The sequence below is a fragment of the Perca fluviatilis genome, chromosome 23, assembly GCF_010015445.1.
Source record: "Perca fluviatilis chromosome 23, GENO_Pfluv_1.0, whole genome shotgun sequence".
Classification (NCBI taxonomy): Eukaryota; Metazoa; Chordata; class Actinopteri; order Perciformes; family Percidae; genus Perca; species Perca fluviatilis.
Window position 1 is genome coordinate 1,418,711 of NC_053134.1, and position 15,692 is coordinate 1,434,402.

The window sequence follows — 15,692 nt, forward strand, 5'->3', positions numbered from 1 at the left end:
GAGGGAGGAGGAGGGGAAGAGAGAGAAGGAGAGGGAGAGAAGGAGGGAGGGAGAGAGCGAGGAGAGAAGGAAGGAGAGGAGGGGGAGAGAGAGAGGAGGAAGAGAGAGAGAGAGGGAGGGAGGGAGAGGGAGAAGGAGAGAGGAGAGAAGGAGGGAGGGAGAAGGAGAGAGGAGAGAAGGAAGGAGAGAGAGAAGGAGGAAGAGAGAAAGAGAAAAAGTCCAATATTTCTCTCTGTGACATGAGAAAAAAAGACTCCTACAAGTAGGCTACTGGAGTAAATGTACTTAGTTACATATATATATAGATATAGATATAGATATATATATATAGTACTTTTCTAGACACTTCACATGTGAATTTAGACACATCAAATATAAAAATGTAAAACTGGAAGAGAAGAGAAGAACAGGATCCAACCGTACGAGGAAACAGGCCGTTTGTGTCTAAGGTTAAAACGAGCCCCGCTACCTGTTGATAAGTCATGTGATATGATGTGGTAAGTCATGTGATATGATGGGAGAGACGGTACTACTTGTATTTTGTTGTGTGTGTAATTATATGAAAGCCAGTATAAGCCTGAGATCACATGATCTCTGATATGATATTACTGAGTCGGAGTTAGCTTTAGTTCACTGGCTGACCAGACGGAACAGAAACCATCTCTGATGCTTTAAATCAGTGGATGTAGAGAAGATGCATCTATCTGAGGTAGACAGACAGACAGACAGACAGACAGACAGGCAGACAGACAGAGATGAGCAGACATAGCGAGAGAGAGAGACAGACAGACAGACAGACAGAGAGAGAGAGACAGAGAGATGGACAGAGAGAGAAAGATGGATAGAGAGAGAGAGAGACAGACAGACAGACAGAGAGACAGACAGAGATGAGCAGACATAGAGAGAGAGAGACAGACAGACAGACAGATAGACAGACAGAGAGAGAGATGGACAGAGAGACAGACAGAGAGAGAAAGATGGATAGAGAGAGAGACAGACAGACAGACAGACAGACAGAGAGACAGACAGAGAAAGAGAGACAGACCGAGAGAGAGAGATGGACAGAGAGAGACAGACAGACAGACAGACAGACAGAGAGAGAGACAGAGAGACAGACAGAGATGAGCAGAGAGAGAGAGAGAGAGAGAGAGAGAGAGAGAGAGATGGACAGAGAGAGACAGACAGAGAGAGAGAGAGACAGAGAGAGAGACGGACTGCCTTTACGGACCTCCCCCTCCTCCACCGCCCCCCCTATCCTCCCCCCTCCCTCCCTCCCTCCCTCCCTCTCTTCCTCCCCCCTCCCTCCCTCTCTTCCTCCCTGACCGAATCACGGTAAACAGCTCGTCCTCCACCATGAAGCTCCGCAGTGAACCGGTGAGTCTCCACTAACGCCGACATTTAACCCAGAAAAGCGGCTCCGCGCCGGGACTCGTTCCCAGCCCGACACGGTGGCGTCCGAGCGGCCGTTTTTCAGCGTCTGCAGACGGTTAGATCACCTGTAGACCCCCCACCCCACCGGAAGCAACATCTGCTTCTATCTGCGCTTTATTTAGCGTGCTCTTCTATGATTTAGATTATTATTTCTTCTTCGTGCATCAGTCAGCATCCGTCGCGGTGAATCCTGCAGGAGCAGACATGTTGCAGGCCGGAGACATGATGCTCTCACACGGACCCATTATTTATTTATTTATTTATTAGATATCTGATCGATAGATTAGCATAAGGCTACATATTAACCTAAGGAGCTCTAATGACCAAGATATTTGTTTTTTACAAACATATGTGTTTTATTATTAATATTTCTTTGAGAATAGTCACGTTTTACGCGCAGATTTAATTGAATCCACTCTGTGTGAGTCCCACGTGATGTTGTTTTCCAGCAGCTACACTGCTACTTCAGTAAGAGTACATTTACTCAAGAGTAGTACTGTTTGAACTCGGATCATTTAATGTGAGATATTTAAATCAAAGAACAGACATGACATGAAATGATGCACCTGGAGAGATGAGAATAGATGATGTTGTGCGCAGTATTTTTCCATGAAGAGGTTGAAGTCCTCACTGAGATCAGCCTGAGATTTAAAGGAGCCTCAGCTGATATTAAAGAGTTAAGTGTGATTAAAGGTCCAGTGTGTAATGCCTTTAGTTGTTCATTATCAAAAATCTGTTCCCCGTTCAACAACTTGTCCTTTTTTCATGAATATTTACCTCCACCATCAATTCCAAGTATTCCTATTGGCTGGAAATTTAACATTTGCGTTTGCATGAACTGGAGTAGACGCTCCATCTTCATAGCCTGGTGAGAGCGTCCTGATCTGGCGAGCTCCAGTTTTCTCCTCTCAGATCAGTCTGGCATCTCGAGATAGAGAACATTTGGAGCCGTTCGCCAAACGACCGACCAATCAGCGTTGGTTTTGAGGCGGGTTTAGGCGTGACCCAACGAGAAGCGACTGTTCAGTCTAAACAAGGTGGCGGCTTCCTCGGAGGAGATGAGCGTAGCTATCGCAGCGAGTTTTATCTGAATTAGAAAGTATTCCTTCATCGGAAGAAGAGCAACACAAAAAATGGCACTGGAGGCTTTTCTCGGAGGAAAAGATGTTTCTGCTCTTCTCCCGGCTGGTTTCAGCAAGAGTTTGATCTGATTGGTTGATTTGGCCCGTCTGTCACCAACTATAGGTCCAATCAGAGTTTTCTGTTCCACGACTAAAACTACTTTTGAACGTCCACACGTTCCACCAGAACCAGTTCCTTCCTGAGACTATTTAGCAGAGGCACGTTGGCTCCGTCCGGAGCTTAGCCCCGCCCACGATGATTGTGATTGGTTGAGCTCCGGACGGAGGGCTGCACCATATGAGGAAAATATCTTATAGCGATTATTTTGACTGATATTGCAATTGCGAAATGATTCACGATATTGGAGGGAATTATAATAATAATAATAATAATAATAATAATAATAATAATAATAATTATTATTATATTTTCATTGAAAACATTTTAAATTCTAAATATTAAAATCGTTATAGTGTGAATTTTGCGAGGATCTGTCCTACACAAAGATGTCTTCTTTAGTCTGTAGAATATGATTTCTTGCCTGGGACTTCTCTAAGCACCACACTATACTTTATTCAGAATGGTTTGACGCAGGGCCGGCCCTAGACTTTTGGGGGCCCTAAGCAGGATTTGGTTTGGGGGACTCTCCACATGTTGCCACTGCACTTGGCACTAAACCAACTTGTGTATTGTACATATTAGTTTAAGCACTCATAATGTACAAATTTAAAGACTAATGGGAGACCTATTAGCAGCAACACTATCTTTAAATAGACCGGCTCTGTTAGGAGCTCTATTGTGGGACATTTCAAGCGCTCCTCGGGGCCCTCTGGTAGCCCTCTGGTAGCCCTCTGGTAGCTTCGGGGCCCTCTGGTAGCCCTCTGGTAGCTTCGGGGCCCTCTGGTAGCCCTCTGGTAGCCCTCTGGTAGCTTCGGGGCCCTCTGGTAGCCCTCTGGTAGCCTCGGGGCCCTCTGGTAGCCCTCTGGTAGCCCCTCTGGTAGCCTCGGGGCCCTCTGGTAGCCTCGGGGCCCTCTGGTAGCCCTCTGGTAGCCTCGGGGCCCTCTGGTAGCCCTCTGGTAGCCTCGGGGCCCTCTGGTAGCCCTCTGGTAGCCTCGGGGCCCTAAGCAGATGCTTAGTTCGCTTATGGGTCAGGCCGGCTCTGGTTTGACGCATATTTTGCCTTTAACAAATATTGCAATTTGGATATTGTAGTAGTCCATTTTTGTGATTTCAATAAAATTGCAATTAACTGTGCAGCCCTACTGACAGAAACACAGAGAGAGAGACAGACAGACAGAGAGACAGACAGACAGAGAGACAGACAGACAGACTGCCTTTACGGATTAACTGTGCAGCCCTACTGTGGAGGAAGGTCTGGCAAAGCGAGACTAACGCCTCCATGACTAGCGGAAAGTTCCCAGAAATATGGAAACAAGCTAGAGTCATTCCAGTGGATCAGGTGGGCAGTTATCGGCCAATAAGAATCCTTCCTGTTTTCGCCAAGGTTTTGGAAAAGATTGTGGCAACACAACTAACGAATCAGCTAGAAATGAATACCTATCTGCACCCTTTAAAATCTCCAAACTATCAAAGTATAAATAAAGTTTCTGTAGAAGCTCTGTCTTGGCCAGTTTGTACCGAAGAATTTGGACTTTGAAAGTTGATTGGACGACCTGTTGTGCTCAATCCATCTCAATCACATCTCAGACAAATACGCAGAGGCCTTAAAAACAAACATTGACACCTTAAAAATAGATACTAACACGCACGGGGTAATAAGGGCCCTGAGTGTATCTGTGAGTGTCGGCAGGTTCCTCTGGATGCATCAGGTTGCTATGGCTGAACTTCAGCAGAGTAAACACAAAGGCAGCGATAAACTCTGAGCTTCCCCCCCCGATGGGCTCCTTCACATCCTTAATGGATGTTCTCAGAGGAGAGCAGGAGCTCTGTGGACACTCAACCAGATCCCTGGGCAGGGTTAATGAAACTAACCAGATCCCTGGGCAGGATTCATGAAACTAACCAGATCCCTGGGCAGGATTCATGAAACTAACCAGATCCCTGGGCAGGATTCATGAAACTAACCAGATCCCTGGGCAGGATTCATGAAACTAACCAGATCCCTGGGCAGGATTCATGAAACTAACCAGATCCCTGGGCAGGATTCATGAAACTAACCAGATCCCTGGGCAGGGTTAATGAAACTAACCAGATCCCTGGGCAGGGTTAATGAAACTAACCAGATCCCTGGGCAGGGTTAATGAAACTAACCAGATCCCTGGGCAGGATTCATGAAACTAACCAGATCCCTGGGCAGGATTCATGAAACTAACCAGATCCCTGGGCAGGATTCATGAAACTAACCAGATCCCTGGGCAGGGTTAATGAAACTAACCAGATCCCTGGGCAGGATTCATGAAACTAACCAGATCCCTGGGCAGGATTCATGAAACTAACCAGATCCCTGGGCAGGATTCATGAAATTAAGGGGCATTCACACCAAATAAAAGCAATCCGGTAATTTTCCACACAAGTAGACAAGTAGAATCAGATCGTTTATAGATCTCGAAGTTTCCCGAGCGCACTTGAAGGCAGCTTAATTTCACAGGAGAGAGAGAGAGAGAGAGAGAGAGAGAGAGAGAGAGAGAGAGAGAGAGAGAGAGAGAGAGACAGAGAGAGAGAGAGAGAGAGAGAGAGAGACAGAGAGAGAGAGAGAGAGAGAGAGAGAGAGAGAGAGAGAGAGAGAGAGAGACAGAGAGAGAGAGAGAGAGAGAGAGAGAGAGAGAGAGAGAGAGAGACAGCGAAGGCTTTGTTGTAGCAGGAAACAGTCAGCTGTTCCCCAAGCTCGCTCAGTTTCAGAGTGTTTTACCCTCATAGTGTGGCTGCTGTGGGTTTTTTTCGTGCCCAAATGCACCACCCACATTCAAAATGAATAGAAAGGCCGGCCGACTCAGGTTGTGTGAATAATAATAATAATAATAATAATACTACATTTGATTTGGCGGACGCCTTTTATAGATACACAAGGACATCTTACATGTTTAAGAGGGCATAAAAGGAGAAAATATAATAAAATACATTTAGCTTCTTAGAAATACATCAGTGTGTAGTTAGAGAGGTGCACGTCAGGCTACGGCAGTGGTGTAGTCTAATGTATTGTAGTGGGTGTACTGTGCTATATATATATATATATATATATATATATATATATATATATATATATATATATATATATATATATATATATATATATATATATATATACATACAGTACAGGCCAAAAGTTTGGACACCTCATTCAATGTGTTTCCTTTATTTTCATGACTATTTACATTGTAGATTCTCACTGAAGGCATCAAAACTATGAATGAACACATATGGAATTATGTACTTAACAAAAAAGTGTGAAATAACTGAAAACATGTCTTATATTTTAGATTCTTCAAAGTAGCCACCCTTTGCTTTTTTTGATAACTCTGCAAACCCTTGGTGTTCTGTCAATGAGCTTCATGAGGTAGTCACCTGAAATGGTTTTACCTTCACAGGTGTGCTTTGTCAGGGTTCATTAGTGGAAGTTTTTCCCTTATTAATAAAAAAGCAAAGGGTGGCTACTTTGAAGAATCTAAAATATAAGAAATTTTTTCAGTTATTTCACACTTTTTTGTTTTTTTAACAATAAATAATTAACAAGTAACAACTAAATAAATGTTGAGTTGGTATGCTAACCAGCTTCATACTTTAGCAGATCTTTTGCAGAAAATGACCATATTTGCCTTCTCTGGCGAGATAGGTCACCTCTCCTGACTTATGGCATGTCCTGCACAGGAGAGAACTCTCTCAGATGGTGTCCAAGAGGTCTGTACACACCCAGGGAGGCTGTCCTGCCCCCCCCCACCACCAGGCTACAGGCTCTTGTCCTGAACGATAGACCAGCAGAGCAAGTGTAATATGTTTACTAGCGATCACGTGCAGTCAGTGAATGGTTAATATGCTTTTATGTCTGTTTTGGTAAGCAATGGTGGAACATTTACGGTAGCTAGCTAACAGTAGACTGCAGAGAAAGTGGGATATTTTTTACGTCCTTTTCGGAGCGTGTACAAACAGCCGTCTATCAGCTGTGACTGTTAGAGTGCATGTCGGAGAATAGCGCGGACACGTGCACCACTCGGCAGAAAAGGGAGTCCTGTCCGGAGCGCCAGAGGGAAAATATTTCAGTCGGAACCGAAATGAGGATCCGAAATTTGCGTTCTAATCCGGTCCGAATACTACCGTTTGCGTAGGAACGTTTGCATTTCGGTACCCGACCCTAATCATCAGAGGGGATTTATATTTGCTAATAATATGTTGGATTCATGTTAAGACATTTATTTACTTTCAAAGATTAACAATAATTTGGAGGCCCCCCTGCAGTGACTCTGGGGACCCCCTAGGGGTCCCAGACCCCCTGTTGAAGACCCCTGCCCTAATAGGCACAACCTAGCCCTTTCCCTGTGCCTTCTACAACTTCTTCCCAAAGGGGGTTTTGTACCTCGTAGTTCAATTCAATTTTATTTATAGTATCAATTCATAACATGAGTTATCTCGAGACACTTTACAGATAAAGTAGGTCTAGACCACACTCTATAACTGGACTGCGGGTGGAAATTAGCATCTTCTGCTTTAACCTGACACATGACATCTCTTCTTTTATAGACTAATGTTTTTTTGTGCATTGTCCCTGATCAAATAAAGAAATATATATAATAATTTACAAAGACCCAACAATTCTAGTAATTCCCCCAAGAGCAAGCATTAGCAGTGGCGAGGAAAAACTCCCTTTTAGGAAGAAACCTCGGCAGACCCAGACTCCTGGTAGGAGGTGTCTGACGGTGCCGGTTGGGGGTGTGATGAACAGTGGCGATAATAGTCCCATTAAAGACTACAATGGTAGTCGTAGTAGTTCATGTCATAGCCGGGCACAGCAGGGCGTTACAGGATGTAACGTGGGACAGCAGAGCGTGGGTGGACGCGGCAGGACGTAGCAGGACATTGCAGGGAATCGCAGAGCGTAGAAACATAAGGGGAGTAAACTCCCCAGAGCTAGGCTAGTAACGAGCTTTTCTGGGACAAGCATGCACACAAAAGGAAACAAATGTTGCTCAGCGCAAATTCTTTCAGGAAGACTTAACAAGTAATCAGTCCCTCCTAAAGCGAATCAGGGCTGGAGGCGTTTACCTTCTGATAATCCAATCAGGATCGGGCTAGGATCCCATAGGCCAATCACAGCGTTACATCACTGTTTTAAAAGCTGCTTCTCTCCCTGCGCTATCAGCTGTCATTTCAGGAAGATGTCGTCCCTCCTCCTCCCCTTCCGCCTCCCGTCCTAGGGGTTTCTCCGGCTGTCGCTCCGATGCCTTCTCGGTCTAGTTTCTGTCTTTCTCCGCCACCACCGGTGTCTGGACTCCATCGGGGGGTCCTTACCCCTACATTAAATTTATTAATATATTAAATGTATTAATAACGATGGAGTCCAATCTCCAAAACATTGTACACTACATGCTGTTGTACATTAAACCTTTTGCATATCTGTAAACAAGTCTCTCTCCTGATTGAAATAAAAAACAGAGATGAGAGAGCAGCTCAGTGTGTCGTAGGAAGGAAGGAACTTCCCCGGCAGTCTAGGATTATAACAGCATGACTAAGAGAGGCAGGTTAAAGTTCAGATTTTCGGTGAGCGATGACGATCGTACTAACGGTGAACGTGTCTCTTTGTGTCCACAGCTTTTCTCCGGTGCAGCGGTGTAGCGATGGTGTACGCCCAGTCGGTCGGTGTCCATCCCTCCCTTTACTCTCCGTCCTTCATGTATCAGATGTCATTAAACTACTCTCAGAGAGAAAACTCCACTGTCCTGGCAACCTCAACCACATCTACCCCTTGCAGCGGCGCCAGCGGGTCCTCCTGCCCGCCCAACGGCACCGGCGTCCCCTACGAGCTGACTTCAGGCGAGGCGGCCGTTTTGGGTTTGGTGTTCGGTGTCCTCTGGCTGGTTTCCATCCTGGGAAATGCGCTCGTCTGTTTGGTCATCCACCGCAGCCGGCGGACTCAATCCACCACGAACTACTTCGTGGTGTCTATGGCGTGCGCCGACTTGCTCATGAGTCTGGGCTGGGCGCCTTTCATCCTTCTGCAGGTCGCGTCGGGACACTGGCCGCTGAGCGCCGGCGCCTGCAAGGCCGTGCGGTAAGTAGTGGAAGTTTCCTTTGCAGCAGGGGTAGAGGTTCAGAGTTTAGTAAAGTGAAACGAATAAGACAGTCGAAGACTAAAACCAAGTTAGGTTTTTGTATTTTATTAAAAATATATATTTGTGCAACGAAAGAAAGCTTTTTTTGCACACCTCTTTTGGTCGGGCAGGTGCGTAGGATGTGATCAGGAGTAGCAGATCAACATTTTTTTAGAGAAAATCCTGCACACTGACCGTTATGTAAGCAATAATTTGGATTAGAAAAATACAATGAAGGTCTGAGACCGAAACGTTGTATTTTTCTAATAAATTATTGCTTTTTTGATTGATTTGATTGATTGATTGATTTTATTTGCCCATTTCATTATAAAATACGATACAACTATGCACCATACATTAAAAACAAAACAAAGTCAAGATTTTTTTTTTTGACTATTAACCTTTATTAACCTGAGAGGCAGCCTCTCTTTTGCAGGAACGCCACATTCACACAGTTGCTGCCCAGAAGCTGCCCAGTACCACCACAGTCTGATCTGACCACATTCATACTGGAAGCTGCCCAGTACCACCACAGTCTGATCTGACCACATTCATACTGGAAGCTGCCCAGTACCACCACAGTCTGATCTGACCACATTCATACTGGAAGCTGCCCAGTACCACCACAGTCTGATCTGATCACATTCATACTGGAAGCTGCCCAGTACCACCACAGTCTGATCTGATCACATTCATACCTGGAAGCTGCCCAGTACCACCACAGTCTGACCTGATCACATTCATACCTGGAAGCTGCCCAGTACCACCCACAGTCTGACCTGATCACATTCATACTGGAAGCTGCCCAGTACCACCACAGTCTGACCTGATCACATTCATACTGGAAGCTGCCCAGTACCACCACAGTCTTGACCTGATCACATTCCATACTGGAAGCTGCCCAGTACCACCACAGTCTGACCTGATCACATTCATACTGGAAGCTGCCCAGTACCACCACAGTCTGACCTGATCACATTCATACCTGGAAGCTGCCCAGTACCAACACAGTCTGACCTGCTGGCCACTGAGCGGTTGGAGGTTAAGGGCCTTGCTCAAGGGCACCTCAGTGGTGGTAATGAGGGAGGGGACAAGCGCTGCACTTTCCCCACCCAGATTTTATCCTGTCGGGTCTGGGAATTGAACCCGACGACCTCTCGGTCACAAGCTCGCTTCTCTAACCTTTAGGCCACCACTGCCAGGTGTAACGCACACAGGATAACACAATAAAGCCCTGAGGCTTATTTCCATTGTGGCCCCTTTGGGCGGCGGGGGGTGAACAAGTGGCAGCAGATCAAGCATCAATCATCATAAACCATACATATATTAAATAGATCCATAAAACAAGACAGTAATAAATCCTCATACTACGATTGGCATCTGAGCCATTTTTTCAGTGCCTGTGTAAAACCTCCTAAACTTGTGACCATCTTTAGATTTCCTGGCAACCTGTTCCACAGGCTTGTTGCTACGTACAGAAAGGACTCCTTACCGAAATTACTCTTAAGTCTAGGAGGTACAAAATCAGTAGAGCAGCATGATTTCACAAGAGGCACAGCAGCCCAGTGTGGAGTCAGTCCCTACAATGAGTGAACAGGAACACCAGGCTTATATGCATCTTCAGAGTGACAGCACACACACACTCGGCTAATTATGACGCTACAGTTCTTACAAGGCAATCTGATACACATGAAGACAATCAAGAAATACAAGAGACATCTCGGTGCCATCTCGCCTCCTCCTCCCTGTACGACTTTCACCCCCCCAGTTACATCTCAACTAGCATGGGAAAAACTGAACAGGCAGAGAAAGATAGTGACTGTGGCCTTGCACCGTTATCAGTTCAGGCAAACAGAGCTCACACTATGTTCCAGACTGGATGTCTCACTTAGAATCAACATCAAGAAGTGGGGATGAGATAAACTCTCTTTCAGTATTGTAAGTAAATGAAAGTAGAAATAAAACATAAAAATATAAGGAATTATGCTTTTATTTTATTTTTTTTCTTCAATATGTTTATTAAGTGTTTTCAAAGTAGTATAATACAAAAGGGCAAAGATTAGGAGTAAAATAATATGCCAATATGAAAAGAAAAGGACAAAATAAATAAAAACCTAGGGCGCATAAACAATAAAATGCACTGTTACATCACCGATACTCTAAAATAAAATAAAAAAACTATATCAAAAAGTATATCAAAGAAGAGGCGAGTGGCATATTGTGAATCTCACAACTGTTCAAGGTCTCCATCAAATTGAGCAAGAAGGTCTAAGAATGGCTGCCAAATCTTGTAGAATTTTTTAAGATAGTCCGTCATGCCATATCGGATATTCTCCATATGTAATACAGAGGTGAGTTCAGTTAGCCATGTTAGTTAGTTAGTTTATTTAGCAGGACAATGTGCAGTTACATTAAAAAGATGGCTGCACCAGATTTAGCATTATGCTACTTTCCATCTGTAGTCCTCCACAATTATAATGACACAACAGAGTTGAGTTCATGACAAAAACAATAAACATAACATGTTTATACAACAAGACAGTTAAGACAATATAAATAGACTATTTACACCAAAGGTGCAATACACAAATATACACAACAATGGAATAAAAAGCGTTAGTAAAAAGCGTTAGTGAGAGCAGGTCTGATGGTCTAAAAGGAAGTATTTTACTGCCCACGAGAAGCTTTTAAAATTTGAGATATTCTTTAAAATATTAGGAAGCCCATTCCATTCTTTGACTGCTTTATAGGAAAAGGCTGATTGAGAAAAGACAGATTTTCTTTTGGGAACATTGCAATCACCCCTGGATACAGACCTCAAGGCTCTGTTTGTAAATTTAGAGCGTAGCTGTACATATGTTTCTAAAGGGGGTTGAGCGGCATCATTAAGAATTTTATGAACCAAACGGATATTAGAATACCTGATCAAATTATCAAAGCTCAAAATACGTCTTGGAAGAGTGGCTCAGCTTCTGACTTCCAAAACCCTTAAAATCAGTTTCTTTGCAATTAACATTCCATACATAACGGTGTGCTGTACGGAGGAACTAATGGTGCGTTCTTTTTGTCTGGTAATCGCGACTAGTAGCTCGAGCGTGACGTCACATCCGTGTCGAAAAACGAATAACCGGGTTGTTGCGTTCTCTTTGTCACACAAATACTACGAGTCGGAGAAAAGATGGATTTTTGTAACATTTTTAGTAACATTTAGGTATTCTATTCACCCAGATATTGACATATTAAACTAATATATTTCACAGTTTTGGTTAACGTTAACGTTAGGCTACTGCTCTGCTTCTGCTCAAGACTCGGCTTAAAGCCATTGTTGTCATATAGCAACCGAGTGTCTCTAGCCAATTTCAGCTGCACAAGCTACCAAATAACTAATGAGGAGGTATTTAACTTCCAATAAGACTGTAGGGACATGCCTATAGGTAGCAGTATACAGCGCTATGTTTAACTCCTAATAAGACTGTAGGGACATGCCTATAGGTAGCAGTATACAGCGCTATGTTTAACTCCTAATAAGACTGTAGAGACATGCCTATAGGTAGCAGTATACAGCGCTATGTTTAACTCCTAATAACGACTGTAGAGACATGCCTATAGGTAGCAGTATACAGCACTATGTTTAACTCCTAATAAGACTGTAGAGACATGCCTAGGTAGCAGTATACAGCTTCTGTTTAACTCCTAATAAGACTGTAGAGACATGTCTATAGGTAGCAGTATACGCGCTATGTTTAACCCCTAATAAGACTGTAGAGACATGCCTATAGGTAGCAGTATACAGTGCTATGTTTAACTCCTAATAAGACTGTAGAGACATGCCTATAGGTAGCAGTATACAGCGTATGTTTAACTCCTAATAAGACTGTAGAGACATGCCTATAGGTAGCAGTATACAGCTGTTTAACTCCTAATAAGACTGTAGAGACATGTCTATAGGTAGCAGTATACGGCGCTATGTTTAACTCCTAATAAGACTGTAGAGACATGTCTATAGGTAGCAGTATACAGCTATGTTTAACTCCTAATAAGACGGTAGAGACATGCCTATAGGTAGCAGTATACAGCGCTATGTTTAACTCCTAATAAGACTGTAGAGACATGCCTATAGGTAGCAGTATACAGCGCTATGTTTAACTCCTAATAAGACTGTAGAGACATGCCTATAGGTAGCAGTATACAGCGCTATGTTTAACTCCTAATAAGACGGTAGAGACATGCCTATAGGTAGCAGTATACAGCGTTATGTTTAACTCCTAATAAGACTGTAGTGACATGCCTATAGGTAGCAGTATACAGCTGTGGTTTAACTCCTAATAAGACGGTAGGGACATGCCTATAGGTAGCAGTATACAGCCATGTTTAACTCCTAATAAGACTGTAGTGACATGCCTATAGGTAGCAGTATACAGTGCTATGTTTAACTCCTAATAAGACTGTAGTGACATGCCTATAGGTAGCAGTATACAGCGCTATGTTTAACTCCTAATAAGACTGTAGAGACATGCCTATAGGTAGCAGTATACAGCTATGTTTAACTCCTAATAAGACTGTAGGGACATGCCTATAGGTAGCAGTATACAGCGCTATGTTTAACTCCTAATAAGACTGTAGAGACATGCCTATAGGTAGCAGTATACAGCGCTATGTTTAACTCCTAATAAGACTGTAGAGACATGTCTATAGGTAGCAGTATACAGCGCTATGTTTAACTCCTAATAAGACTGTAGAGACATGCCTATAGGTAGCAGTATACAGCGCTATGTTTAACTCCTAATAAGACTGTAGAGACATGCCTATAGGTAGCAGTATACAGCGCTATGTGTACCACTTCTTCATTTGGTTATAACAAAGACAAAAGTGCTTAAAATTGTAGAAAACCACAATGTTTACTACGTGTGATGCAAGACGTAGCCATCTTTGAAAGTGAGCTCGGGGTCCTCTGAGTTCAGACGACTTGACGAGTCGTATATATACGACCTCGGGTGGCGTTCTTTTTGCAACTTCCGGTTCGTAACTCCGGAAAACGACTCGTAGATCGTCTTCGGAGGACAAAAAGAACGTACCATAAGAGCCAGTAGAGACAGGGAGTGGCCAACTCTGGCTCAGGCTTGTTGTACATTTCAGAAAACCAGGAATTATGCTGAAATGTAAATTTTGCCATTACAGGTACCTGCAGCACCTCTGCCCCGGCGTGCAGGTCTACGTGCTGCTCTCCATCTCCGTGGACCGGTTCTACACCATCGTGTACCCGCTCAGCTTCAAGGTGTCCCGAGAGAAAGCGAAGAAGATGATCGTGGCGTCCTGGCTGTTCGACGCAGCCTTCGTGTCGCCCTGCGTCTTCTTCTACGGCTCCGTGTCTACTACTACTACTACTACTACGCCAAACAGCGGCGGCGGCGGCGATCATTGTGACTTTTTCCTTCCGGACAGCTGGGGCGGTATCGCCTACGGCGCCGTTCACTTAGTGTTCGGCCTCTTCGTCCCGGTGGCGCTGATCGTGTCCTTCTACCAGCGGGTCGTCCGGTACATCTGGAGGATCAGCGCCGATGGGCACACGGTGCGCCGCACGATGAACATCGTCCCGAGGACTAAAGTCAAGACCATCAAGATGTTCCTCGTGCTCAATTCGGTGTTCTTTCTCACGTGGACGCCGTTCTACGTGGCTCAGCTGTGGCACCCGCGGGAGTCCGATGGGCTGCTGCTCTTCACCGCCATCGCCTGGCTCAGCTTCAGCTCCACGGCCTCCAAACCGACGCTGTACTCCGTGTACAACGCAAACTTCAGACGGGGCATGAGGGAGACCTTCTGCATGTCGTCCATGAAGTGCTACCGCAGCAACGCCTACACCATCACGGCGAGCTCTCGGATGGCCAAGAAGAACTACATCGGCGTGGTGGAAATCCCAGTGCGAGCGAAGACGGTCGCCAAGGACTCGGTGTACGATAAGTTTGACCGAGAGGCGAAAGAAAAGAAGGTAGCCTGGACCAGTAACGCCAACCCTCCCAATACTTTTGTCTAAGTGAGTTTGGACAGTTTTGGAAAACTGTGAACGTACAAATAAAATGTCAGTGTTGGCAGGTGAGCTAGCTGAGGACTGGTTGGGTGTTCCCACCGCCCGCAAAGTCAGTATTCATGTAGGGATGCACCAAATCCAGATGTTTGGGGGTTTTCGGCTGAATCCTGAACCCCCTGGTTGTGCTGACTCCTCCTCCCATCCTCAGTCCATGAACCCAGTAAACACATGAATGAAGTAAACAGGGACTGTCCTTCCTTTGCCGTACCAGAAGTTGCTGCATTCTGGCTGCTGTCTGGAGATTCCTTCGTGCACAACTCGTATTCTTTCAGATGTTTCAGACCAGATGTTGTAACAGCGGCCATGTTGTGTATAGTTTAGGGTCCTCGCCACCACCAGACCAATCAGCATTGAGCAGATTGAACATGTAGCTGGACTTGAATGGCCTTCTTTTGACTGAAAGTTCTGCCAAACAACAACTTGTTCTGCTCACCAGATCCATGTCCACTTCCTCACAGCCTGCTGCATTGAACGCTCCACCTACGTAAACACCTTCCCATCAAAAAGCCCGATAATTCGGCCGAATCCGAAGCCGAATCCTGGATTCGGTGCATCCCTAATTTGAATCATTTGTGTTTAGTTGTGTTACTCGTCTGCCGAATTCACACAAAACACGTGCGCGATGGGAACAGGCCATGAGATGCTAGCCCTCCCTGTGTTCAGCTACAGAAACAGAATGTGTTCAGTTTGTATAAAGGGCTTTTTTCTGATGTAACATACCTTCCTGCGGCCATATTGGAGGTTCTTAATTACCCGTTTTTATACTTGTTGTCGGTACACGATCCGTTCTGCAC

At 44.7% G+C, this 15,692-nt stretch overlaps 1 protein-coding gene across 1 annotated transcript; it reads left to right on the forward strand.

The window, feature by feature from the left end:
- Nucleotides 1-1,288: 1,288 nt before the first annotated feature.
- Nucleotides 1,289-15,106, forward strand: gpr19 (G protein-coupled receptor 19). Its single transcript, XM_039791258.1, has 3 exons — nt 1,289-1,374; nt 8,314-8,773; nt 13,992-15,106. The coding sequence occupies exons 2-3, from the start codon at nt 8,340-8,342 to the stop codon at nt 14,842-14,844; spliced, it is 1,287 nt and encodes a 428-aa protein (XP_039647192.1). The 5' UTR covers nt 1,289-1,374; nt 8,314-8,339; the 3' UTR covers nt 14,845-15,106.
- The last annotated feature ends 586 nt before the right edge of the window (nt 15,107-15,692 follow it).